The 27,044-nt window shown below is 35.3% G+C and overlaps 1 protein-coding gene across 1 annotated transcript in view; it reads right to left on the bottom strand.

Annotated features, from left to right (window-relative positions):
* Nucleotides 1-27,044, bottom strand: part of LOC100745626 (small conductance calcium-activated potassium channel protein-like) — a gene marked incomplete at its 5' end in the record, with an annotated part of 64,896 nt that overhangs the window by 12,892 nt on the left and 24,960 nt on the right. The window contains 2 exons of the mRNA XM_033321801.1: nt 2,268-2,689; nt 22,993-23,088. Coding sequence (XP_033177692.1) covers nt 2,268-2,689; nt 22,993-23,088 — 518 coding nt within the window. The remainder of the gene's footprint in view (nt 1-2,267; nt 2,690-22,992; nt 23,089-27,044) is intronic.

Raw genomic sequence — 27,044 nt, 5'->3', positions numbered from 1 at the left:
AAGCTATTGGCCGTAACATTTCTCATCGTTAAAAGCATCGAAAAGCGTTAAAGGTACTAGATAAGACAGGCTGAGACCATAAAATGGGAAAGGAAGCACACGATCTAGCAGATTACCTGCCGAAAGAAGATGATAATGCCTACTGCTCTAAAACGAAAATCTGCCATCGATATTGGCAACTGAATATCAGTGGTAAAGAATGTTGACAGTTTATTAAGAAAGTAATATACTTGAAAAGTCGTAAATTCTTAGATATCTGCAAAGGTTATCTTTAAAAATGAATTATTTTCTAGAACGTTGCTTAATAAATCATCATATTACTTAAGAAAGAGAATATTACAATTTAATGTCTATCTAGTGCATCGTGTAGCTATTTCGTCGTGATATCTTATTACATTGAATTTTGCGTCGACAACGATCATGATAAAATATAAGTAAAAACTGTAACGCGACTTTATCTTTGCCTTGCACGCATGGAAATAAAAAGATACAGAGAGTTTCCATTAGAGCTCCTTTTACAAACGAGTCGGTGGATCTCGAGGAAAAGGTTCGTTTCCACCCTGCATCGTGTGTGTAAAATTCTAATTCCGGAAGAAACTCGGACTTTGGGAAAACGAGATGAAGGGTAATGAAGGAAAAAGTAACACGAAAAAGACAGCAATAGAACAAAATGGCCTTTTTCAAGTTCTAAGCACAAAAAAATGTATTCTCTCTTTACATGAACGACAGCTTTACGAATAGATATATTGATATATCATATTGATAGATTTTGTGATTTCTTATTAAATATGAATCTCTCAGAAGCCAAACCGATCAATTACATTTTTCGTAATTAAGTAAGTGCTCAGCATGTATCGAAGTGTTTCCCAAACAGATCCACATTGAACGTGTTAACAAGCACTTCACCAAACAGACAGATTTTATATATAAATCTTATCACCTTCTACGAATCTTCTGTTGCAATCTTTCCGGAACGTGTCTTTGTCGAAGCAGCGTTATAAATTCTCAGAAAATTTCATTGGCATCCAACTTAAAGAATCGGGAAGATCCTTTCTTCGAAGGCAGGCATCGACCTCAGGAAGAGGATCGTGAATGAAATAGAAATAGAAAGAGAGAATAGCTTCGACAATACATACATGGACGAAAATTTAACTCGTCTCCTCTTCGTCCGGCACAGACGCATCGAGATAAGGAAAAGAGAGAACGATAGTAGTCGGTGGATGTCTTATTTAAGGGCAGAAGACTGGAAGAGATCTATTCATCGGGAAGGAAAGAGGAAAAAGTCGAACGAAGGTTTTATCGAGAGCAACGACGGGAAAGGAAAAAGAGAAAAAATCTAAAGGTATGGCGCTTAGTCGCGCGAGAGACTGGCGAAGTCTTATATTGGCCCGCAAGATTGATCGTTTCGATGCTCTTTACGATTCCCTAAATCGGCTCCGCTATTTACAGGAGAATTTAATTATACGCGGCCCGGCAATTTCGAGCCCTGTAGTAAATCCTTCATTGTCGTTTTAACTACCGATCCCTACGTTCCAGTCTCTTTGACGTTCGAACGTTAATCGCCAAGATCTACGTGTTTGTCCTGTATGCGTTATTTATGGTCTCACAATGTTCGCAGATTGTGTATGGATTATGAAATGTGCAATGGATCTATTTTTTAATTTATATATTTATGCACACTGGCTCACGAAAGTTGTATTTGAATACTTTTATTATACGTATATTATACGTGTTTTATAAAATATTTCGATATTTCAAATCCAAGTTTCAAAACATTCTGAAAAAAAAGATATATATGTATATATTGAAGACAATGGTAAAAATATAAAAGGGGATATTTTTGTGGTAGCAAGATATAAATTAAAGGACGACAAATTTTCTTCTGTAATCTTCTATCAATACATTAGTCGATTTATATGTTCTTGTTATCGGTTAGTATTGGAGGAACGATCGAAGGATTGTAAAATCACGTAGCATTGTGGAAAATATTGTATGGAATTAAAGCGATATTGGTTTAAAAAAAAAATAAAGGTCTGTGTAGTTTATAACCAGGATAATGAGAACTCACAAATATCTGTATCTGAGAGTTACTAACTTCAAAAGAAAAGAATTCTAATTATCGAATAGTTTGTTTTTCTTGATTGCTATAATATTGATGTTTCGCATGTAATACGTATATTTTCCTAAAGTCTGGCCAATAACATTACGTATATGTAATACGAAATTAAACACTAATTAAAAATAAAAATAAATTCTAATTGTTTTACCTCTCGCACTGGCGTAACGTCCACGAGGCGATGATCCATAAGGAGACCATGAAGACTAGCAACACGGTTCCCGGGCAGATGGTCATCAGGGTCTTCAGGACGAATCTGGTGTTGAAGTTAATACGATTCAAGGCCCCTATGCTGCGCGACGAGGCGTCCGTGAACAGCTTCGAGTGCAGCAGCATAACGCGACAGATGAGGTAGAGTCTGAAGAACATCGGCAACGATAGGATGACGTCGTATGGCACCCATGTCGAACCGATGTTACCGCCCTTGTTTGCCAGCTTGGTCGTCCACAGGAAATAATCTTCCCTTGGGATCGGATGGATCGCACAGATTAACAACTCGAGTGAAATCTGCGCGATCCTCTGCCAGGTCATCGCGATCCGCCAATCGTCCGCGCAGTTATCGATCATGAACAACTGTTGACAAAAAGAATTATCCTTCGTTATAATTGGTTATGGGGATAATGATAATTTTTCTCTATTAATTAGCGAAAACGAATTAACTGATCATTCGGATTGCAAATCTTTCAGATTATTTATTTACAAATTACCTATCTAGTTAATTGCTGCAAAAAATAAATTACATTATATTTATATTTTAAATTAAACCCGAAACCTGCATCGAAATTCAGCTGTTTTTATTAATCTTGAATTTCGTAACAATAAAAAATCAATACTTTTGAAATATTCAACAAAGAGTCAAGCATATATGTACATACACATACATATTAATATTAAAATCAAATAAAAATAGTGGAGATGGCAATATAAAATTGATTGACATATATTGAATTTTAAAAAAAGTTTCTCTCTAAAAAAAAAGTTTCCTTTCTACTACTTTCAATAAGAATTATATATTTCAGTAGGATTAAAAAAGAAACATGTATTTTATAACATTTTTTAACATCTTTTAATATTGTTTTATTTCTAACTATAAGATTTGTTGCATGATATTGTATACCCAGGATACAAATAATGTTATTTGAGACATCATTCAATCATTTACGCGTCACTGGAGCCTAGCAGGCAACTCGACGCTTTCGAGTGAGATTATCATAATATGACAAGATGCACAGCGATGAAAAGCATAGTTAAGTTACATTGTATTTTTCTATATGCTGGCATGTCGTTTCTCGAGATTTCCGTTTTTTCGTGACCAGTTTACGGTGACGTTATACCCTGGTTTACCATCCTCATGCGACATGATATCACCGACTTGCCGAACCGCTCGATAGGATAAATATTTAATCCTGTCGTTACTTTTCAACTCGGCTCAAAGGGGAATTTGTGGCCAGGTAAAAGGCGCTGAGAATGCAAACGATATTTCACTCTCAAGGTTAAGCGCATCGAAAAGATCGAAGGCAGACTACTACTTTAAAAGAGCGAAATATGTACAAACCGGTTTCAGTTAAAGAGATGAAAATCGATTGGATTGATTTTTCTATACCTTTTTACTCTTTCACGCAGAAAATAGATTTCTCGTTTTCCAGTTAATGGTAACGCGTGTCTGATACTGGATATGGTAAAACAGGCTAAAAAGTATAAAAATAAGCAGAGAAGTTAAAAATACAATGAAAACGGTTAGAAAACATTGAAATTCTTGGAATAAAGACATTTTTTGTATAGAATTGTTTCTATACTTTTATGTAAAAAAGTGATTTTGTCTTTTTTATTCGATATTCGATATTGGAAAATAGCACGATAGAACGAAACAATTGGAGATAAAGAGAAAGATTAAAAATAGTGAAAAAGTTTACAATGAATCCAAAAATTCTAGGTACCAAGAAATCTTCTATGCAAAATTCTTCTTTTATTCCTTCATACAGGAAATAAATATATATATAATAATATAATAATAAATATATAATAATATAATAAATATAATAATAGTAAAAAAAAAAAAAAACGATTCGAAATTCTTTGAAGAAAGAAATTTCTTTACAAGATATCGCGTTAAGGGAGAGATTCACTAGAATGACAAAGGTGCAAAGAAAGGTTGTGACAAAACAACCGTCGTAAACCTCACGAAATATTGCCGATAATGTTTGCAGTGCATCGATTCTTGTGTTTTACGAGAGATAATTCGTTCGTGGGATAACGATGGTTCGAGAAATCCTGTTCTTCGCCCGAGCAATCTTCCCAGTTGGTATCGATAAAACGAATTACGACAGTTACGAAGAGATCGTAGCGAGGTTGCACCAGGGTGACGGAGAGAGCGTTCGTATTTCAGAGCTCCTTGTCACTGGATTTCACCCTTGGCATGGCAAGTGTGTTCTGCATTTTACAGTCAATTTGTAACACGATACCGGCTTACTATCATCACAGGGAATACTTCAACTTTTAGCCATTCTGCGTTTTGTAGCACCAACAGTTGCAGTTTATTGCTCTGCTCATTGTAAAAATATAAGACGGTGTACACTGAACGAAACCATTCGTAAAAAGTTTAGTTGTAAAATATCTCTTGTTATAAGAAGAAGATGAAGTCATACGAAAGTTTATCCATAAATATGACGAAATATCAATACAATATAATATGTATAATGATAATAAGTATCAATATAATTCTTGAATATAACATTTTATAAAACGCGAAAGAACATAATTAATCGATGTTGTTACATAAAATATTTCAATTTCATTAAACAACTAGACTGTTTCCGCATTGTCTACACAATTCCTTTTCTCTTTCAATTTAGCCGTATCATTCTAATTACATGCTTAAAGTATTCAAGCAGACACCCTTAATATTCCAACGTTCACGATAATCAATGTCGGCCGGAAGAACTTGCAGCGGAATTCAAACAACGTAACAACTTCGTCGGGTTTCGAACTTGAAGACACAGGATAAGAGCAAGGAAACGGAAGCCTTCTTAAAATATCACACAAAATCACAGCCTCTGTTAAAAAAGTGAAAAAAATTAATCTACAGCTTTCTACGAATCAATGATTCTTACTATGAAAAGGAAACACGCTATAAGTCAACCTGGAATCCCGATCAAAGGCAAGACATTAATCTCTCTGTATCAAGCATGAAGCCATTAATCCTTCTCAACTTCTCTCCAATTCCACTTATACCTCTTCATTCGCGATTCAATGACGGCTATTGGTCATCAACTAACATCTCTGGCTTGTTGCATGCTTTTCAAGGCTATCGTCGAGGTTTTCCATTGAAATTCTTCAGTTTACAGGACGTTTCATCGTTATCAAAAATCGATGAGAATTCTGGCAACTGTTAGTTATCGAGCATCTCAATTTCCTAATAACGAGAGGAAACTCGAGCAGCGAGGGATTCAGAAAGATAGAGAGACGAGGAAAAGGGTTGAAGAGCGAGACAGAGCGAGGCACCGGTAGCGAATCGAAAATCAATAAATTTGAACTTCGCTACGAATCATGGGACATCGCGACGCATCACGCTTCCAGAGAGATTGTCTACGTCGATCAACGCGCTGCTCGAGGATAAGCTTTTCATTTCGCCGAGCGAAGTCAGGTGATCCGAGCAAATCTGCGCATGCAAATCGTTGATAAACGGCGATCAACAGGTGCTGAAAGGTCAACGGGCCATTAGGCTCAAATCCAAGCGTTCGCCACTAGGAAATGCGGACCTCGTTCTCATTCGTTTACATGGCGCGGCGCGTACTTCGACGCTTAAAATTAGACCGCTTCTCCGCCTCCCTATTTATCCCCGGACCCTATCCCTCTTACTTCTCTTTGTAACGAGGAAACGTTTCATTGAGAACTGGTAATTCAACAGAAACGTGTGCTCGGTCCTATTACGTGACTTGCTTCTGTCAATAATAGTTTCGCGTTTCATCCTGATGAAACCGGTGTTGCTGATGTTTGTTTGATAGTTTGGTGCTTTGCGAACGTTGCAGGGCGTCTTCGTTAAGTAAGAAGAATTAATCTTCTACAGTCGTATGTCGCCACAATGGCGGCATTTAAAATTTGTTTTCAAAGTCGAGACACGATAAATATTTATTAACTCAAAGTTGCTTCGATCACTTGGTAATACCACCAGAAAAGTATACCGGCTACGAAGGTGTAATCGTGATTGTTAGAGTATGTTCGAAATTTTAAGTGGTCATCCGTTTATGGCACGGACAGCCCATTCCCTTCTTTAGGAAATTCCGAATTACATGTCCTCCCCGAGCTGCAAACCTAATGACTGAGAGGTCAGGTGAAAAACCCCGGAAAAAGTCCAGCCGGAAAGGCATGATGAAGGGACGAAACTCAACGGCTGGTAGGGAGAATCAGCAACGTGGGAGGACAGTTCATCATCAGACATCGTACCGTGCGGATGAAATACTTCACTCTCAACAAGATCTTAACGCCGTGTTCAGAACATCAAACGTTACCTTTATACAACAAGTGCAAATAGAGTGCTAGATTACTCTGACACTCGATCTATTAAACCTCCTCCACCTTGAGCGTTAAGTCATTTGAGGTACGCGATATCGACCGACCGGTTTAACCTGACCGGTTGCTCTTTAGTCGAGAATTCGCAACACAGTAGAGATGTTCTTTGGCGAACAAAAGTAATATCTGACACGTGACATTTTCTATTAAGACACGAAAAGAGGAAGTTACAATTGACGAAATATTTAAATTGTTGATCCGTGAAACAAAGAATCTGCCTTCATAACTGTGACGCTGCATCAAAGTATACCAAGACGGTCGAATCTTCGGTCAAGAACTGTCGTTTCAACGCAAATATTAAACGTCAGAAAATTCATTCTTTGCTTGGAGGGCGTCTCATAGTTTCCCAAAACCTTCTTTTCGGCCGAGTTATTACGCTGTCTGTCATTCGATGCAACGTTCCCGATACATAGTTATGACATAGTACGACGTTTCGTTCCGAATTTTCAGCGAAAATATCGGGGACAAGTCGACGAGCTTTGTATGATATCGAGTGACCGTTGGCAACATTGTTTTCTTCTTATTCCTTTCTTTTTCAATAAAAACATAGGACGAAAAATTCGGTCTGTTTCGTTTGGTGGCATAACAAATTTTTCTTTTATTTCTTGCGAGTGACGTTAATATTCGTGTTGTTGAACAAGTTAACTGGAAACTTAGGAAATATCATGGTTTCCATACTCGCCTTTGGAATCTGCGTTTATATTTGCTATTAAAGCTCACGATATTACCTTGGAATAGTTGAATCTTATTCGTTGTACTTGGACAAAATTCTAGTGTGGTGGTATAGCGATGCTATGGAAACTTTTGCAAGTTTATGTTTTGAAACACATTTTGGAATAAACCAAATGATAAAACTTTAGTTTCGGGATTGCAGATAAAATATTTCAACTAAGAAGGGCAGATTAATCTTCGAGTGTTTACAAACGTCTATCGAAACACATCTCTCTAACAATTAATAAAAAAAACTGTTCCAATAACTTGATAATATTTCAATTTCCCATGTATATTTCGTCTCGTGATCTGTACATTTCTGTCAAACGCAATCATCCGTAATTACCCAACAAACTTAACAGGAAACCGAGCAAATTGGATCGGCAACATTCCTAACCACAAAATTCTAATTGGCAACGTTTCGTCGCAATTAACGAGAAATTGTAAAGTCGAAAACACATTCTTTCTGCACTTCTTTGATGTTTCCATTAAACGCGCAAATACGGCTGAATATACGAGGAAACCATGAAACGCATTTGTTCCCTAAAAATAATCCACGAAACTAGAAACAGCAAGGATTGTACTATGAACCGCGCTCCTGGCCGATCTCCCTTATGAATGTGTATCGTTTCAGGACAACTTGAGCTCGCTTATACGACCACAGGTAAATCGGCTTTCATGCATGCCTTCCGTCGACATTCCGCCGTCTTTTGCCGAGGATTACGTCGCAGATCCGAACGTCCACCTAGTATTACGCTTAATTAAACAATGAACGCCTGAACATGATACTGTTAGGGTCAACAGAATGATTTAACATCGTGGTACTTATTGCTGGAGCAACTAGATCATTTCCAGTTAACTGATGAACAGAAGGGTGGATTTTCCATGATTTATTATTAATAAGAATAACTGAAAAGTAGAGAACGGAGAAAAGTAGGGATATTTTTGAATTCTTTATTTGACAATATTTGATGACATGCGTTTGAGTTGTTGATTTTTTCCATGTGTTACTTTTAGATTCAAATCTGAAATTCCTAAAAATTTAATATTGAATAGATCGATTATTAAGTGCGGTAGATTTTATGGAAATTAAGAAAAGACGTGGATTCAAGGTGGTATTATTAAAAATATTAATCGCTGCTTTTCTACAGTAATTGAATGGTTACACGCGTAAAATTACGAAATATATTAAAATATTACTTTTACTAGAAACTCGTTATAAAATTATAGGCAAGTTCAAGCCTGTATAATTAACGGGAGTTCAGGAAACGTGTGAATTGCAAGGTTTATTAAATGGAAATTATGACGTAAAATACTGTTCAATAAATGTGTTTTCGAATCGTTTATATTTGTAAACGAATGAGTTAGAAACTGCTTACGTCTATGCGTTCGAACTGCCTTTTAACTCTTTTTTTCTGTCGATTTCGCTTGAAAATTGGAACGAGTTTTTCCTCTGGACGTGTGATTGACGTTTCTACGTTGTTGTGGAATATCGAAGGGTTTATTTGCGTATTGACTCTACGCACGGTTATCTCTGGTAGCCGTTCTGACACGTGACTCGCGAAAATAAAATGGTCTTCTTCTGGTAGATTAGAACAAACAACATACCGTACAAGCTTAATAAAAACATTACAAATACTTTTATACAATTACATACGTGTAATAAGTATATTATTATTAATAGATAACTTTTCGTTAAATAGTACAATTTCTTTTGTTTCATTACCAAACTTGTTAATATTATGCAAGATAATACTATCAATGCTGGTAACTTGTATTTATATCTTTTTATAATTGATATACGTCAATGTAGTCGAAGCATGGACATCCAAATATAAAAGAGAGTAAAGTTTCAGGCACGTGTATAATATTTCAGGTAATTCAATAGCCTGAAAAATAAAAACTGTTAATCCGCTTTTTACCTGCCATGAATTGATTGATAATCAATGGAACACGGAAATACAGTGCAAAATGAAAAAATTATTTTCCTGGATTTCAGCCAGGTTTAGTGATGTTTTCTTCGATTTTAATCAAATTCATAACAATATGCATATCCTAATCCATTATACAGAATACAATAGATAAGATTTTCAATCGGATACGTTGCGTATTTCCACCATATATTTCATAAACAAGGTTTCGCTATTGTGCATTCCATGGGAAATTGATGTCCGCTTTTTAAAATTCGAATATTACATTCTCGATAAAACGCAAACTGTGGATAACGAAGCCTCGATAAAAAGATTTAAATCCGTGAAACCACAATTCCATAAAACACTTACAAACAATAAAACATAAAACATTAAAAAAAAAACAATGAAAAAGATCGGCTTTCGGTAATTGAATTTCGCGTTTCTTTATAATTATACAAACGTTAAAATTTATACAAAATTTTAAATTCATACAAGAGATAATTTCCAAAAGCGTATAAGTACGTATCACATGGATGATTTCTATCAAAATTCTTTGATACAATTTTTTATTCAAAACAAATATGTTAATCAGAATATTTCTAACAGAAGCGATCTCCCTTAAATTTCTCGATTCTTATTAGGATAAAAAACTGGGGAGAATTGGGAAAAGTTACTAAACTGCATAATTACCAAAAAGAAGAAAATTGACGAGAATCCTTCGTAATACGAACGCTTCATTTCCAACATATGCATCGAACGAACATTTCGAACACGAACACGAACACGTACGTTTCGATATAAATCCTACGTGATTGCATCGAAAAAATAGATTATCTTCTTATCGAGTGAGCATTCGCGAAAGTGGAGATCGTCAGGCGTGACGCTCGGACATCCAAGGAATTAAATTCAAATTTCAACGGAGTATCCTGGTTAAGCCGTCCCACGAGATTATCGTGATCTCGAAGAATCGCGTGCAGCGTACCCATTAAAATTTGCAATAACGGGGATCGTTTGCAGTATACAACGCTCGTTGCTCTCGGATTAGTTAGTTACTCTTACAGGCGGGGCTCGTGAACCGGTTACGTAGCAAGAATCGAATCGGTTTACGACTGGCCCTTATGTAAACCTGCGAAACGCTCGATTTGAAACGCATGGAAATGGCTGAGGTTATCAAACATCGTCAGGAATTCGTTCGTTCTACATGGAACTTCCCTCGAGTTGGTTTTCACAGATCGTTGGCGGAGGAAGAATCTCCGAGGCAAACACCGAGGGAAGATAAAATAATTCAAAATTTTCGTCTTCTTTTCATATTTATTCAAAAGAATGACAGAATATTGATAAAATATCGCGAAATATTTATTTCACTCGCGTTCTCCTTATTTCAATATAATAAATGTAACATTTCGTATAAACAAAAATCTTTTTACAAATACAAATTATGAGATTAAAGATGGATAACATGTAAATAAATTTACAAAATTCTTTTAATAGTGCAACATTAAGAATTAAAGGATTAATACACCAATATATAAATGATTAATACTATTTCTTAATTATAGCAAAGATAAAGAGAATTATTCTAACATTTCCCTGTTCGCTTTTTAATTACTACTGGTTATTTGTAGTTGATGGAAAGAGATGTTAAAATGCTTGCCAAGTTCAAAGGGTTAACACGGGAAACCGCGTCAGGATACGCCTATTCAACCGAGAACATGGCTCCCAAGGGGAATGAATAAGTTGCCTCGTCACGACGAAAAATGAGTATCTGATAACGGGTAATAGACATGTAAAAGAGTCAGCTATGAAAAATGTTGACACACTCCTCGTGGGAATGTATCGTTTTAACGGAGCGTTAAAATACAGTTGGCAGATACTCAAAAAGCGATCACAGCGTTGCTGGAAATCAACAACGCGATGTTTAGCAAAGCAAATAATTATATGGACCGTATGTACGCAGTAACGTTCGACGATTTTCTCGTGTTGAGATCGACGTTTCAAAAAATTGGTTCACAGGGTCTGTATTCACGCTCTTTGATTACCGACGTTTTCGAAATCGCTCGCTGGAAAACGTGATTTTAATTGCACCGAAGAGAGTGTACCAAATCGTTGCATCCGATATCGACACACAATTTATGTTTGCGTCGGTTCTCGTCAACAGCGTTGGCCGGGTCGATCGCGCGTAGGAAATCGACGAAATTAATTTTATGGTGAATGCAAAGTTTCTGCAAACATTTCACGGCAAGTGTAATGGGTTTGCGTCAGTTTTACTGGAATTTCACTATCTACACTGATAGTCTTTATCGCTTTCATGAAGTCCAGACTTGGCGGAATTTTCTATCGGTTGGGTTGGACGAAAAATCAATATTTCTCTCTCGCTCTCAATAATAGAATCTTCTCTTTAGATCTCTTTGCCCTCTTAAATTTCTTCACTGATTTGAAAGAAAAATTCGAGCATCCTGGAAGAAAAAGTTTCTGAGAATCTCACGACACGATCGAATTTCCTTTCTTGGTGAAATATTTTTCATCCGTCGAATATGGATGAAAGTTTCGGTAACGTGACTCATTGAGCGCGACCGTCTAAGCAAGAAAATAGGTCTGCGAGATAAAGACTGAAGAAGAAGATATATCGCGAGGTTTTGAATAGCGGTCTCTCAACGGAAGTTGGGATCTTAATATGGTAGCCTAGGGGCTGTTCGAATGTCTTCCCTTTGATGTGGATTCACGAAGCGCACAAAGGGATCAAACGCAAAGAAGTACACAGCAACTTTAAACTCCTGTAAACTATGTTAAATTATTTTCTCATTAATTTAGTGAAATATAGATTGGTATTAAATATGCTCTTAATTTTAATGTAATATTGGAATTTTTAATAAGTAATTTTGCACGCATTTTGTAACAAACCACCGTCGTCCTTGACGAGATGACGATTATACCTACAAGGGTATAACATTGTTAGTTATTCAAAGTAAGACCAAGCAAGTTATGTCAGCAAAGTGGCAATCGATACTCCCAAATTGTTTTAATATATCTAAGGAACCAATAATTTCAATGTATGATTTTGATAAAATTTTTTAAACAATGATAATTCAGTCAAAGCTTTCAGCAATGCATCCAAAAGATTTATCATGCATTATCTTTAGAGAAAGGGAAAAGAAAAGAAAGAAGATAAAAATGGATGGTAGTTATTTTCAGAACCTAGATCCTAATTTTAGAAGGTCTAGAAAGACTGAAATATTTATAGCATTCTGATGAAATATCTTTCAGTTTAAATCATGAGAGTGAATCGCGCAATGCTTGGTTGGTATCTGTGCAGTTTCTATAAAATATTTTTGTTGAGAATTTTGGATCTTAATAGCCGAAATAATGGTATAAGAACACTAAATTTACACTTAGAATTCATATTAGAATAGTTATATATTTATTTGATAAGCGATTTCAAAGATATTCATCGATACACACTTGCGCGCGTCTCAGCACTTTCTTTCCGTCTGAACAGTTTACATTCTGTTCTCATCATCTGTTCTCGAGACCCCGCTCACACACATATTATACTTCCACACACTGATATTCACGTACAAATATTACTACTACGCATCTAACCTAGTCTAGCACATAAAATTATACATATCTCAATAATTTTAATACAATTTCTCTATCCGCACAAAATAACATGTATATTATTTTATTTATGCTTTTTAATAATATCACGTTCAACCAGCTTGTAGATATTATTTCACTCCTTGGCCCTTAATGAGCGAAAGCACAAAAACAGCCCGGCAATTTACGAAGTGGTTTGGTAGAGTGGCGAAAAAGTGGCTCGACCCATTTCGACGTAGTTATTACAAAGTTAAGGAGTGCACTTGACGCTCTACTGGTGAGAAAGAAATCGCGAGCCAAATAGGCATGAATTGAGAAGATAAATTTCCATCGATTACGCGGTAGGATTTAATGGCAGCCTCATCTATGGAAAAATAGGTCGAAATGAAGGTACGATTCCGCTATAGTTAAAACGTTCCCGCTGACTTACCGAATCGTTCGATAAACGTCATTTACGATCGAGTTCGGTCGCTGACTGTATTTTGTACATTACTTACGCAACAGCTTGCTCGGATTACATGATCGCGCAGGGAAGTGGGATAATGAAAACCCAACGAATCACTCGTTAATGAATACTAATCGACACGAATATTGTCACAGTCAACTTAAAATTGGAAACTTAAAACTTGAATCCCTGACCATGATTGTCCTCTTTTCAAATTATTACAACAAAGATGGTGATTATTTCCTGAATAATTATTTTGGTATGAAATTTTGTATTAATTAATTGCTACCTATAACGATCCTCTAATTGTAACGAGTAGACAAATGAGGCGTAAAACGCAATAGTACATTGTACTGTATAAACACTATAAAATATCCCTTTACAGTGTAAAATATTTGTCTTTTGTCCCTGTATGTTTTATGCGGTAGTTTATACGCTATTTTCCTTCATAACGTCTCGTAAAGCTTTAATGTAAAGCGATTTAAATATCCTTTTAATACAAGGGGATCCCATTGAATTCCCTTTAAGCTTGAATCTTAGATGCTCTTATTAAATATTTATTTAAAACCTCCGTTCCAATATCGTATCTCATATATACCGTCTTTTACGACGTAAGAATAAATTAACTCTAAAATTTCTATTTTGTATAAAAGTCTATTTTTTAATCTGAGCGGATGAGAAAATTGTTTTTATTAAACGGTCGTTAATTACTCGTAAAGTAGTTGTGAGTAAATGTAATCAAAAGCATTAGAAGATGTATCGCAAAAGTAATTTATTGGATGAAGAAAATTCCTCTTCCTCTTCACACGAACGACTTTTGAAACGTCGATGAAAACATTCTTTTCCGTATCCCGAGGTGGCAGACCGTCACTCGACATGAATATTCTAATAGTAGCAATTGTCGACTCTTCTTATGGTGGAAAGTTTCTTGTAATCCTCGAGCAAATTGAATGAAACTACCCATTAAAGTCCGTAATAAATGTTACGTTACCGATAGTTTATCTCCGTATACTGATATCCATCTTAGATTTGTTTTGTAGGGTCAATTTATTGTAAACGTTCGAACTCGAATTGACTGTCGAATCGCTTTTATTTCGTTGTGTCAATAAAATCGCGATTGGAAGATTCGAAACATATTTTTAATTAATATTTTGAAATTCATCGGATGATCGATGGTTATTAATTAGAATATTCTTCTAGCTAGAGAGAGTTGAAAATATTCTCATCAATCGTGTATTGATCAATCAAAATTGACGAATCTCTAACGTTTTTATTTCAAACTAAAATTTAAATTCGAAGCTTAACAAGTACGCACACTGAATTTTGATTGGTAAAAAGTATCGTGAGAAGTGACGTGTTATTACACGATCAAACAATTTGTAATATTCTATTTTTTCTAACAGGTTTACAACTTTTTTTTGTTAGAATTTCGATTATCGATAATTGAATTGTTACACCTTTGAAATTCTAGTAATATTGAAAAAAATATTGATCACTCTCGTAAAATGTTAAATATATCTTACTTGGAAGAAAGATCTACATCGGAAAGTTTCTGAATTCCTCTCATAAAATCTTGAAACACCGAATTTCACTTAGCAGCATGAAGCAATTTGCCGCGAAGGGGAGCACAAGAATTTGTGAGATACTTGTTCTAAAAAAAAAAAAAAAAAAAAAAAAAAAATAGAATTCCCACGTGTTTGTTAAGACTTGGCCTAGCATTTTGTTCTACATTTTGCAACTTACTGTCACGCGTAGAGTAACATCCTGTCGATTGTTTCTCCTGTCTGGTCCAGAATTTGCCACGTTCAAGTACACTTTTTAATTTGTCAAACTTGCTTTTTTCGAAAAGGAAACGTCGTAAATTTTATTCCATATTTTCCTCTCATTTCTTCGTAAGCGATCGCCTCGTGCCTGCTTTTACATAATTTTCGATTGCACTCTGTATATTACCGTTTATAAATACTTGCGCAATTTATATTGCGAACGAATTTTTTTAACGAAATCGGAAATTTTGGTATTTGGTCGATTATGAAACTTTATGAAATCGAACGAAATAGATTGATACGACGAATTTTTTTTAAAAAAAAAAAAAAAAAAAAAAAAAACGGACACTTCCTAATGGAGCTAAGCTTCTGAATACCGATGTTAGCATTCCTGTAACTTTTTCTCGATGTCACGCCCAGCACACTGAATTAAATGTAATCTTCTCCTTCTGTATTTTTTTAAAGGCGAAGGAAATCGTATTTTCCGGCGTGAATTCTCCGCCTGCATTGTTCGCGATCCTTTTTTGCAAATTCTTGCACTGACGTATGTTTTCTCTCTGGCTGGATTTATGCGAAAAGTTTCCGAAACCCGGCGAAAATCGACTTACTTCTCGAGATTGCGATGGAATTCTCTGATCGCCGTGGGACGAACCTGCTTTGCCAGGATTAAAAATAAACAATTTCGAATGGTACGATTAAACGAAACGGGTGAACGTTCCTCGTGGCTTCTTCTGAAACAACACAGGAACGCAATCTTCTTGAAGGAATTGCTACCAATTCTCTTAGATTTTTAATAATGCATTGCTACACCCTGCATGTTCTTGGCATAGATTTAAGAAAAAGAATTCCAGGCTTTTAGGGAGAGTCGCTCGGTTTGCGGAAAAATACGCTATTGCCAGGATACCTCTAGAGAGTTAAGGGATGCTTATAGAGGAAAATTCACTCCGTGGTGCGTTCGAATAGTTTTAAATTGCGGTTCTATGTCGTTGTGATATATTCCCTTCCTATATGATTTTCTTTTATTTCATTTTATTCCTTTCTTTGTTACTCTCTCTCTTAATAAATATTATAACGACTACCGTATTTTCGGTATTTTATCCGCCTTTGGATATTACAATATTTTTACTAAAGATTCAGTTTAGTTATAACATATGGAATATTCAATATTTTACGCGTTTTTTCCATACTTCATTGAATTCTAGAAGACTGATTAGATTTAGAAGACTGATATAATAAAGTCGGACATTTTTTGTTACAACCTAATAAATGTTTTTGGCAGTTTTCTGATATACATATAGGTTTGTTGGAACTTCGTCTTTTCCTTATTCCAAAGGTAAAAGAGGTTGAAAGATGATGAAAACCACTGTCGATTCGAGCTGCGTATCACTCGCATGCACTCTTTGTCGATTTAACGCGAAGCATGGACAGGCGTGAAGATGGTCGATTGGTCGAGAGTGGCTGTCATGCGCGTTATTACATCTGCTGTGTTTCAAGGAACGAATAGAGAAGTATATCAAAAAGTTTTATCGATTCTTTGTGCTCGTCGTTTCCTGTGATTCTAACGTTGGCACTTCGTTTGCTTATCTACGGAAACCATGACATTTTTTTGACATAATTACACTTTACATTATATAAAGTACCGCTGTCGAACATTGGGAGGAATGTCTTTTTATTAAGAAAAAATGTTCGATGATGAATATTTTTAAGTTTAAGACAATTTCCAACTGTGCTAATATTAACGAAGCGACAAGAAAATAATTCCAATGATCTTTCATGAACATTAATTGACGAATCACCAATTAAACTGAAGTTGGAAACACGTTTGGCATCATTACACGAAGGTTTCACTAGTCTACAAGTTTGATTTGATATTATCGATGAAATTTTTATGTTGCACTATATATTGATAGGAAGAAACGTTCGATATTCAACATTGTTTTAATTTAAAACGATATTAAAGTCCGCTAATTATTATCTGTACCAGTGTATTAAATATTGTTTATAGAGTCATCGAAATTTGTAAAATGGCAAAATAGTAATTACGATAGTTATATATGAATATTACTTATAACGAATCACCAATTAAGGAACCTCTCGAGATTATTTAAAATTTTAATTATCAAAGTTATTCCCAGGTATATCGTTATAGTAAAAAGTTAAACTAGTTAAAGGACACGCTCTGTTGGCTGGTTAAACAAAGTTCGTTTTATCGTTTATAGTAGAAAATCATATTGGCCCGTTAATTACTATTAATTCGCAGCACTAACTAAAATAGCTTATATGCTGTAACGCGATTATAATTTCCAAGTAGAGCAGCGTTTTCAGTGAAGGGGAAACAACCGTGAACCGATCAGGCCTTTTTGTTTTATCAGCTAAACTGATTGTCTATCTGCCAAAATGTCGAGAGATTCATCATGCCAGCTTCAATTCCACTCGTCGAAGCAGTAAAACAAACGCCAATGGCAGGTGTTCGTTTCTTTCTGATCTAATTACCATCTTTTTTCATTTTTTGTTTTTAAAATCCAATTAATGAACATTAGTATTAAATATCATATATAAATTATAGATATTTCTACATTTATGAAATTTCTATATTTATTTATGTAACAGTATTAATATCTTCAGAAATTAATAATAGTAAGTATCATTTATACCAGAAACCACTTATTTTTATGTAACAGTACGAATTTTAAATCGAGAGTTTCAAAACGAACAATTACAAATTTCCGAGCTTTCCGTCCTGCCATCGCAATGTCAGTGCGTGTTACGTCAGTTGGACGGTCTCAGCTCGAACATTTAAAAGCCAAGATAAATATTGACAGCAAGAAGAGATGTTAGACTGGATCGCTTGACTTGCTTCTCAACCCTTTGTCGAAACCGTGTTTACACAGGCTAACAGACCATTCTTAATTTCAAACTTCGTCTCACTATCGAGGTGGTTGTGCATCACGTTACATGCAAACATACTAAATCCATAAATCCCTATCGATTCGGTGTCGTGATTTTATCGCGTGATTTTATGATTACAATTTGCTATTGAACGTGAAATGAATTGAGTTTGAAAATTAAGAAGTGTGATGTGCAATTAGTGTTGAATGAAGGTTGAAATTTTTTCATCGAGTAGAAGATAGAGAAAGATGAAGATGCACTGACGTATACATAATTAAGTACTATAAACTTTCGAGTTAAGTGTTATGAACTTCTTAACTAGTCTGTATTAAGGCATTAGGAGGAGCACTATACTTATACCGAACACAGTGTAGATGAGATTCTCTATGGGAGATTTTGAGTTAGTTACGTTTATCGTGTTATGTTTTACTCGGCTTATATAATTTAAAATGGAAATCGTATCTTCTGGAAAGTTGAGAATAGAGCCTGCTAACTTATTTTCTTGTGCATAAAATAATCTGGCTTTATATGCAAGGTAAGACACGTAAGTTGTATTATTTTCTTTAAAATCTTGAACAATTTTTTAATGATAGAAAAATTCGATTAAGTTCGAGAAAAATGCCAAGAAATTCTCTTTTCTGATTTGTTAATACGAGAGTAAGATCAAGAAGGAGTAGGATTAAATTAATTATTCACTCCGTTTCCACGTGACGCACCTGATACATTACACTCTACCACACGTTTAAACTATCCCTGTATCTCAGTTTCACATTTCCCCACGCACGACGGCTTCCGGATCGATCAATCAAATCGCGAATCTCCACCGAAAGTCTTCGCAAATGGTACCGTTTGACCACGGATTGTTGACCGAGATATTCGAGTCCCTCTCTCTGTTAAACGAGCTCGTGCGATAATGCAATTCATTCTGCATGATATACGATCGAGAGATTAGCCCGATAGGGATTCGAAGAAACCTGACCTGTTATCGCGACCAGCAACGTACCACGCGTCTGACTTATGACGGCTTATACCACTTACGGGTGAATTCTGCGATCAGTAATAACCGGTCTATCATCAATTACAGGTGAGGATTCATCAGGCTTACGATAAGAGAGGCAAACTGCCTTCGACTGGACGAATCAGATACTCGAAATCAGAGGAATCTTGTGACACGCATATAAATTAGTCGATACTGAATCTTCGAAATTGTATATTGTTCTAGAGGAATGTTATCCATCAGAAATTTCTTTGTGTGTTTTGTGTGAAGGTAGTGGGATTTTGAGTAAAAAGTTGAATAGAAGAGTTATGTAGAAATAAATGATCTTTCAGAGTGAATTTGATAACGATGGATAAAAACGAAAGTATATTGTTCTAGAGGAATGTTATCCATCAGAAATTTCTTTGTGTGTTTTGTGTGAAGGTAGTGGGATTTTGAGTAAAAAGTTGAATAGAAGAGTTATGTAGAAATAAATGATCTTTCAGAGTGAATTTGATAACGATGGATAAAAACGAAAGTAACACCGTTAATATCGTTTTACAGAGAATATTTAGTTTTTATTTTAGTGTATGGTTTATTCGAGTCCAAATTTTGCTTATATTTGGTTTATATAATATCAGTATATTATATATTGCTATGCAAGTTTCTACTATTCAGTAAATACGTGTCTGACCAAGAATAGTGCTCATCTGCTCGTTCCTTTGGCCTTTCTATGATATGTATTCCTTCTGACATTTTCGTATGCAATTTATATGTTAATTCACTGTATGCGTATTGTATGCCACTGTATGTTACTCTAACACTGTTTTCTACTACACAGGTTAGTATTAGTCATTTACTCTGGAATATACTTGTATCATATTTTGTAAAAATCTCAATGTTTTCTCCATTTTGCAATAAGTTTCTCTCGGCCAATTTTCCAGCAGATCCATCCCCATCAGCGGAATCGGTTCACCAGTAGTGGTTTACGAGGCCTCGATCTCGTTTATCAGTCCGCGTAACAGACGCAGTTTCGCTGGAATCGCGTCGTTTCGCGGTATTATGCCGGCAAAGCGTGCACCGGCGCACGATAACGCAATTAGAGTACCGGCCTCGATGCGTTCGTCATCGTGAACAATTTGCAATTTTCTCACGAGCGTAGTGGCAATCGAGTTAACCGCGCGATTCCCTGTAACTCGATAGAAATTCAGGCACGTAAAACGCAGCCGTTATCATAGCTACGCTGTTCGTAATCGCGATAGCAACTAGTTTCCGACCAAGTTACCAATTATTACGTAAAATTAACGGTTTCATGAAATTCATGAGCCTTTTTCCTGCTTAATTTTGCGCCTGACAGAGTCACGTAGATCCGATAGATCTTACGACAGGATACGTCGACATTTCTTAGATTAGGTTTAGGGTTAGATTTGTGGCGTAGGATCGTGTTCCATTACAACAACAACGAAGGGTTCGTAGCAAAACCAAACCTTTAAAATTTATTTATTTTATTATTGATCCCTCTATTAATTTACTCATTTCTTGAAAACTATGTTGTATCACTTTTTTCGCTAATTCTCCCCATAACGAAGCTTCATGTTTCGAAAAAATGAATCGATCCATAATGTCTGGAACACCAAACTGTACAACCCAGCCAGCAGTATAACCATGGTTATTGCACCTTCGAAAATGATGCCGTTGCGTTTGGACCTCGTTGTATTAAGACATAAAGCGGAATCTGTAACTCTAGCCCGGTTTAGTACTAAACCACGCCGATACGACGTGGAACGATTTTGACGATTCGCAATCGAGTTGACAGTGTTCGGCTTGCATGGCAGTGCACACAGCGATTTGCTTTAATGCTGCGGTATAAAAGCGGTGGCATTGCCGCGGATATTATCTCACCAATGCTGCTGTATGCATAGACTAGACAGAAACAGAGAGAATCCGTTTCAAATAATCACGGTCTGCGTTAATAACGGTGAAATTTGTCGGGCATCTAGCGATTCGAAGAACCATAAAATCGCGGCTTATTGGCCCGGTTCGTTGAGTGGTATGAGGCGGATGAAAATATAGTCGTTCTTCATGAAAATTCATGTCGGTCAACGCGATCGACGATTTTAACGAGCCAGTCGCTCTCATTGTCGTACGGATTTGCAATAAACGTATGGTTCTCCCCTATTTTAGTTATGTCCGAATTATATCGAGTAACTGCGGCTGATTCGCGATTCGTTGGTTCATACACGAAATTTTAGATGTTTCTGACCATTCATTCGTTGCTGGAATATTTTCATGGCATCTGAGTGAAATGCGAATACGCAAGCACGATGATATTGGAAGAAAACGAAAGAATATTAAGATTCGTAAGAATTAAGCTTCATTTCAACTTCTTCATATGGGATCTGATAAATATATTGTATGTAAATCATTATATTTAATATGATATAACAATTACTTTAGAACTCTAACTACGTACCTATAATAAAAAAGGTATTGGTAACTGCCTAATTTTTTCTACATTCCGAACTCTGTGAATAATTTTGTAATTCACCGCATTTCAGTATAACATAATTTAAATGCATAAGGTTGAGTGGTCAAGCTATTACGTTGCAAGCAATATATAGTTTGTCATAATGTTATAAATATGTAAATTATTTGAAATTTTTTTAAACTGTAGAATCTAAATGGACAAAAATATTAAGCAAACTTATGGAATTCTCTCTTTCATAACCAAGATATTAAATGAAAAAAGAATTCGACGATATAAATAGATTGAAAAAATGTATAAATGAAGTGTTGTGTTAACACAATGTCTATCCTTCGTAGTTAAAACGAACAACCTATTTAACAGCAGATCGATAATAATATCGATTATGCCTGTACGTGTCATGAACTATAAGTAGTTAATTTTCCCGTATGTCGACAATGATTTAGATAGGCAGAAAATCAGGGTTGCTTCACGAGGGTTGGAAAGTTGATGGAGAGCTCAATTCCGTTCGACATCCAGTCATTGAAGTTTCATTTACTTACCGACTCGACAAATTATCGTACTATCAACTATTCATACTTTACCGTGGTATCGTCGCTTCGTATTACTTTTGTGTCGATGGAATTTCACGGTCATTAATCAGATTTAATCATGAGAGGAGGAGGAAAGTAGGCGGGAAACCGGAAAATTAGTTTTGTATCAATTGCTCGATTAATCATCGTTAACTCGTAATTTGGGGTTGGTGCACGACGCGTGCTTAATAGGCGTGTCGATTTCACGCACCTACGTGACTTCTTTGATCACCCTCGAAAAGCCACGCCGATTAATTTGTCCGCTCAGCTGGCAAACATCACTGCTACTTTGCTTTCTTCTTTTCATTAAATTTATAAAGCATAGGATGTCGCAAACGTTCTTGATTGCGACTTTCCATTCCACACATCTGTTAGTCTTCTTGAAATTTTGTATCGATTTGAGATGAAATATTAATTAAGAAAATAGACAACTCCCAAACTAAAAAGACAAGAGAACTTATGAAATAACTTTCTAGAATATTTACAGAAAATATAATATTGTCGATTTGAACTTTCAACTGTTAATTTTCTTGAAATGTACTCTTGTTAACGATTAAATACTAATTGAGAAAATAGACAATCAAAAGTGTTAGAATTACCCGAATAGATTAATTCTCACATGCAACAATTTCTTCAGTAAATAAGCAATCTTCTTGCAATTTGTTTGAGAAATAAAACATACATCCGTGACACAGGAAACATCGATAAAGGTGTAGTAAAGGGTAGAACGCTAGAATATAGAGCGAGACGAGATCAAGACATTTCTTCCGCTCTGAAAGACAGTCAACGCGTTCCGCTTTCTGAAATGAAACCCCACAGGTGTGTGCAAACGCCACGGGTTTATATCGTATGGCCTTTTTCCACGTTCGTTTGGTGAAGGCAACGTCCACGGATAGATTGTTTACATGCACGCTACAAGGACGTAACATCGAGCCTATTGGATTTTTTATACGCACCTGAACTTCTAAGGCATGGTAAGCAAATATGAGGCCAATCAGTATCACAGTAGACACAGAGATCAGGGTTTTCAGTGCTGTCGAGTAAAACGAGGCCTGCAACATAAAACGTCGTCCTCGTAAATCCCAGTTCCGCCATTTAAACCATACATATCGCCTTTATTATACTATCTCCTCTCTAAATGTTTTCTAATAAAAGTAGGATATTATTCGGTAGGGAATATGCAAACGTGGGTTCATATACGTTAATTTCTTTATTAACTGTAATTCTTCGAGCAATTTTTCTCCTTTCCTCTTTGTGAAAAAATATCTGATATGAGAGAATTTGTTTCTTAAGAAATAATAAATAAATATTCATATTTTATGCGTAACAGACACAATTTCGTTATTTCTTCACCATAAACAAGAATTATTTTAGCTACTGCGTTACTGGATAAGGTAATATACGCTACAAAGTTGAATTCGTTCAGTTAAGCACTTTGTTGGGAAAGTTTCGAACGAGTTCGGCAGGTACCAAACTATAGGAAAACTAATTTTTAATGCAATTTTTACGGCGAACGATATGGTACATACGACTATTTGACATCGCGCCCATGTTCTGCCAATAATTCGCAGAAATTTTGTGCAAGCACAGATTCATGCGATTATAAAAGGGGAAAAAAGGCGGAATGGTCGTCGGAAAAAATTCATGCTGTCAATGACACGACGATAAGAGAAATAGCTACCACGTAGTATGTGTTTTCCTGAGTGTCGTGATGTTTGCTATAAATCTTGCAAATAGGAATCATAAAATAAAAGAGAAAGTTCCAAGACAAAAATGTAATTAGAAGTATAATTCCTTTATACATATCTTTTTTTAACTCTGTTATTCTATCATTTACATTTTATATTTTAATCGTTGCTTTTAAGTGAGTTTCTGTAGAATGTCAACTTTAAGTTATTTCTCTCTCAAAAGTGTTTCACTTACATTATCATAATTTCTAGACCCTAAGTAAGACAACTGTCAATGTCAAATATTTTAATTTCAGATAAAACATCGTCAAACAAAATGTATTTAAATATATGTTTTGTAAAGTTCAATCCAATTACCATACTTCCATCTCAACAGGTTCGATCAATCCTCATCGTCTGTATTTCCTAGGACGTCGAACGAGAAAATTCTTCGCAAAAGAATTAATTGCAGCTCCGACGTTCGCCGTACAACCGGAAAAAGAAAACACGCGCTCAAGCACGGGATACTGAAATATTTATGCGTTTGCGTAAAGTTGCTTATTGCTCGTAAAAGTCAAACAGGGACTGCGTTTTTTTTAAAGGTGACATTAAACTCTTCCGACTGCAAGGCATGTGACATTTAGAGAGAGAAAAATGGTGAAAAAAGAAAATTCCATCCTTCCGGTTCATCTTTTCCGAAACGTCTTCCGAGTAGTGCGAAAAAGGACATGCTAACATAGCATGGAATTTCATGAATAATATTTTTCTCCTGCTATTTGTTCCTCTCAGAATCTCCCACTTCTAACTCATATTAAGGAAAAATATGATTCTCTCTTTAAGGAAGATTGTCTCTGGTATGTTATATCGTTTTAAGAACAGTGATTTTAATGAATTGTTTCTTTTAAATCGAACGCCTTTCTATTAAATATTTTATAGTGTTTATGTATAATTTCTATATTTATGGTCCACACATCTTTGTTCTTCATTTATAGCCCCGATGGATCTTCTATGTTACGATTTCAGCGTAATAATAAATCAGAATATTATTCAGCGAAATTTCCGCGTTTAGGAAGTTATCGTACGTTACCGAACATGTACGCGTGACATCATTCAACGTTCCGCGGTATAATATTGTAGTTCGTGTGTGTCATTTGCATGCTATTTGTGCCTTCTATTTATAAAATTGCATTTGCATAGATGCGATTATCGCCAGTGCGCGTTACGTTGTTTAAATCGTGAAATTTGATGTCTCGTGTTATTTTTATAATCAACTGGCAGGTAACGAGAATACAAAGTTTAATTCTCATAAATATGTACGTAGATATTCGTTCACTTTCATTCTCGATTACTTGGTGAAACTGATTCAGTATGTTTCACCAAGGTAAATTGCTCCCAGCTTTTATTTGTTTCAACTTCGAACTTCCATCCTATAATCGTTACAGAGAGAAGATATTACAAAATAAATAATTAGATTTAACAATTATTTCGTATGATCTGTTTTATGAAAATTTCCAATAATTTAATAAGCAATTTTCTCATAAATCAGAGTTAAATTTCGTTTATATTGCCTTTACGATGCGATTTCTTTATGAAAATACGAATACATTTAATTAACTCGAAAAATCTATACAAATCCAGAAGAAAATTCAAGCTCTATCCATTTTTATATCTTATTTCAGTGGTATTCAAACATTGTTATTTTATTATTGAATATTTTTATTATTCAAAAATTTATTTTCAATGTCAACGTACCTACGCTGTCGTATCAATTATAAGTAATTACGTAGCGGGCCAATTTTTGCTAAACTTGAAACAAGCAGATTATTTATTGGTAGACCGCGAATTTTTATGCATTTACGAAAAATTTGAAGATACAAAAGTGATTTGGTTTCTATCGGTTCCACGTGGTTCTACTTAACGCAAAATTACGTCTCGCCAATTTTTTCGGCGACCACAGAGATCAGTCGCAGTTCGACTTTACATTTTTGATTTAATTACTGAGAGAATACTTGGCTTGAAGTGCTTCGAGTGACTCGAGAGCTCTTTATTCAAGACCTTACGATCCTCGTCATTCCTACGTTTTAGGACTCTCCACGTCCTTCGATTTTTACTGTGAATCGATAGCTACAAATGGGCCATTTTGTATCATTCACAGAGAAAATTTGTAAAGTTTAACAGAGTATGACTACACTGCCGCTCAAATGCCTTAGGAGAGTTATTATTTGCTTAAAAACTGAGAAAAGTAATCGTTAAAAATATGAAGAAATATCAGTCAACTTGATGCTTTGTATGACAGAAAAGCTACTTAACATGTTTAATGAATAAGATAGATAGAGGCAACCATCTCAGCCAAGGTTCAACATTTCTTGAATATATGAGGTTTAACATTGCCTCATTAAAAAAAAGAACCCCATTTTATTGAAGAATTTCGAATATTTCTGTTTAATTCTCTTCAATATTTGTCCGAACATTTCATTATTTTATGAGAACTCATAATAAGATAAAAAGCGACACTTTTTAATACTTTCAAACGTCAGGATATAAAGGCATTACGTTTGTAATAACTTGATATAAATAACGATTATCAAGGAACTCGTATAAGCAAATGTTAAAATTTTGAACCGCAATGATTCGAAGATGCAGGATCATCAATAATAATGTAATTTAATTGGTTCACGAAGCCCTAAATAGACAGATTTAGGTTTCGTGGTAGCGATATTGTGGCTCCTGTAATAATAGGCAGTCAGTTAATTAGTCAGTTACATATAAGAGGAATATAAATTAGCCGCAGCGCGGAAATACGTTTCCGCTAGCCGTGTCCGATGATGAAGACGTCACTCTTTGATAAGATATTGATATTGAAATTAACGAAAACTGACGCGTACTGAATGAAACTTAATCAGCAAGGAAGACTGGGCCAAGTTTCATCTCCGCTGCATGGTGTACTGTGCTTTCATTCATATTAAAATTAACTTTCGATGCTTTAAACTGGCGATATTCAGAATTAAAAGAATTTTTTGAAATGTGATTACAAAATGACAGGTATCAAATTCTTTATTTTTGAAAATATACTTAAAAATACGCGGTTACTTTTCGTAAAATTATTCCATTTCCAACTAAAGTTTCATGATCTTCTGATTTTTTAACTTGACAAATTTTTATTTATCTCTTATAGTAAACGAAATTCCGTGTTAGAATACTATGTTTAACATATGGTACAACTTGTTCAAATTAATACTATCTTCCTTCGAACAATTCCTTCGAGTTATTAGTACCTTCATCAAAGGAAAGCAATTTACTAAATCTAAGAAAGTCACGCCTCTAATAGCGTAGGAAGATTT

This window comes from Bombus impatiens, unplaced genomic scaffold (assembly GCF_000188095.3).
Source record: "Bombus impatiens unplaced genomic scaffold, BIMP_2.2 scf_0498, whole genome shotgun sequence".
NCBI classification, from domain to species: Eukaryota; Metazoa; Arthropoda; class Insecta; order Hymenoptera; family Apidae; genus Bombus; species Bombus impatiens.
The sequence above is the reverse complement of the archived record's forward strand: the minus strand, read 5'-3'. Positions and strand labels throughout refer to the sequence as shown.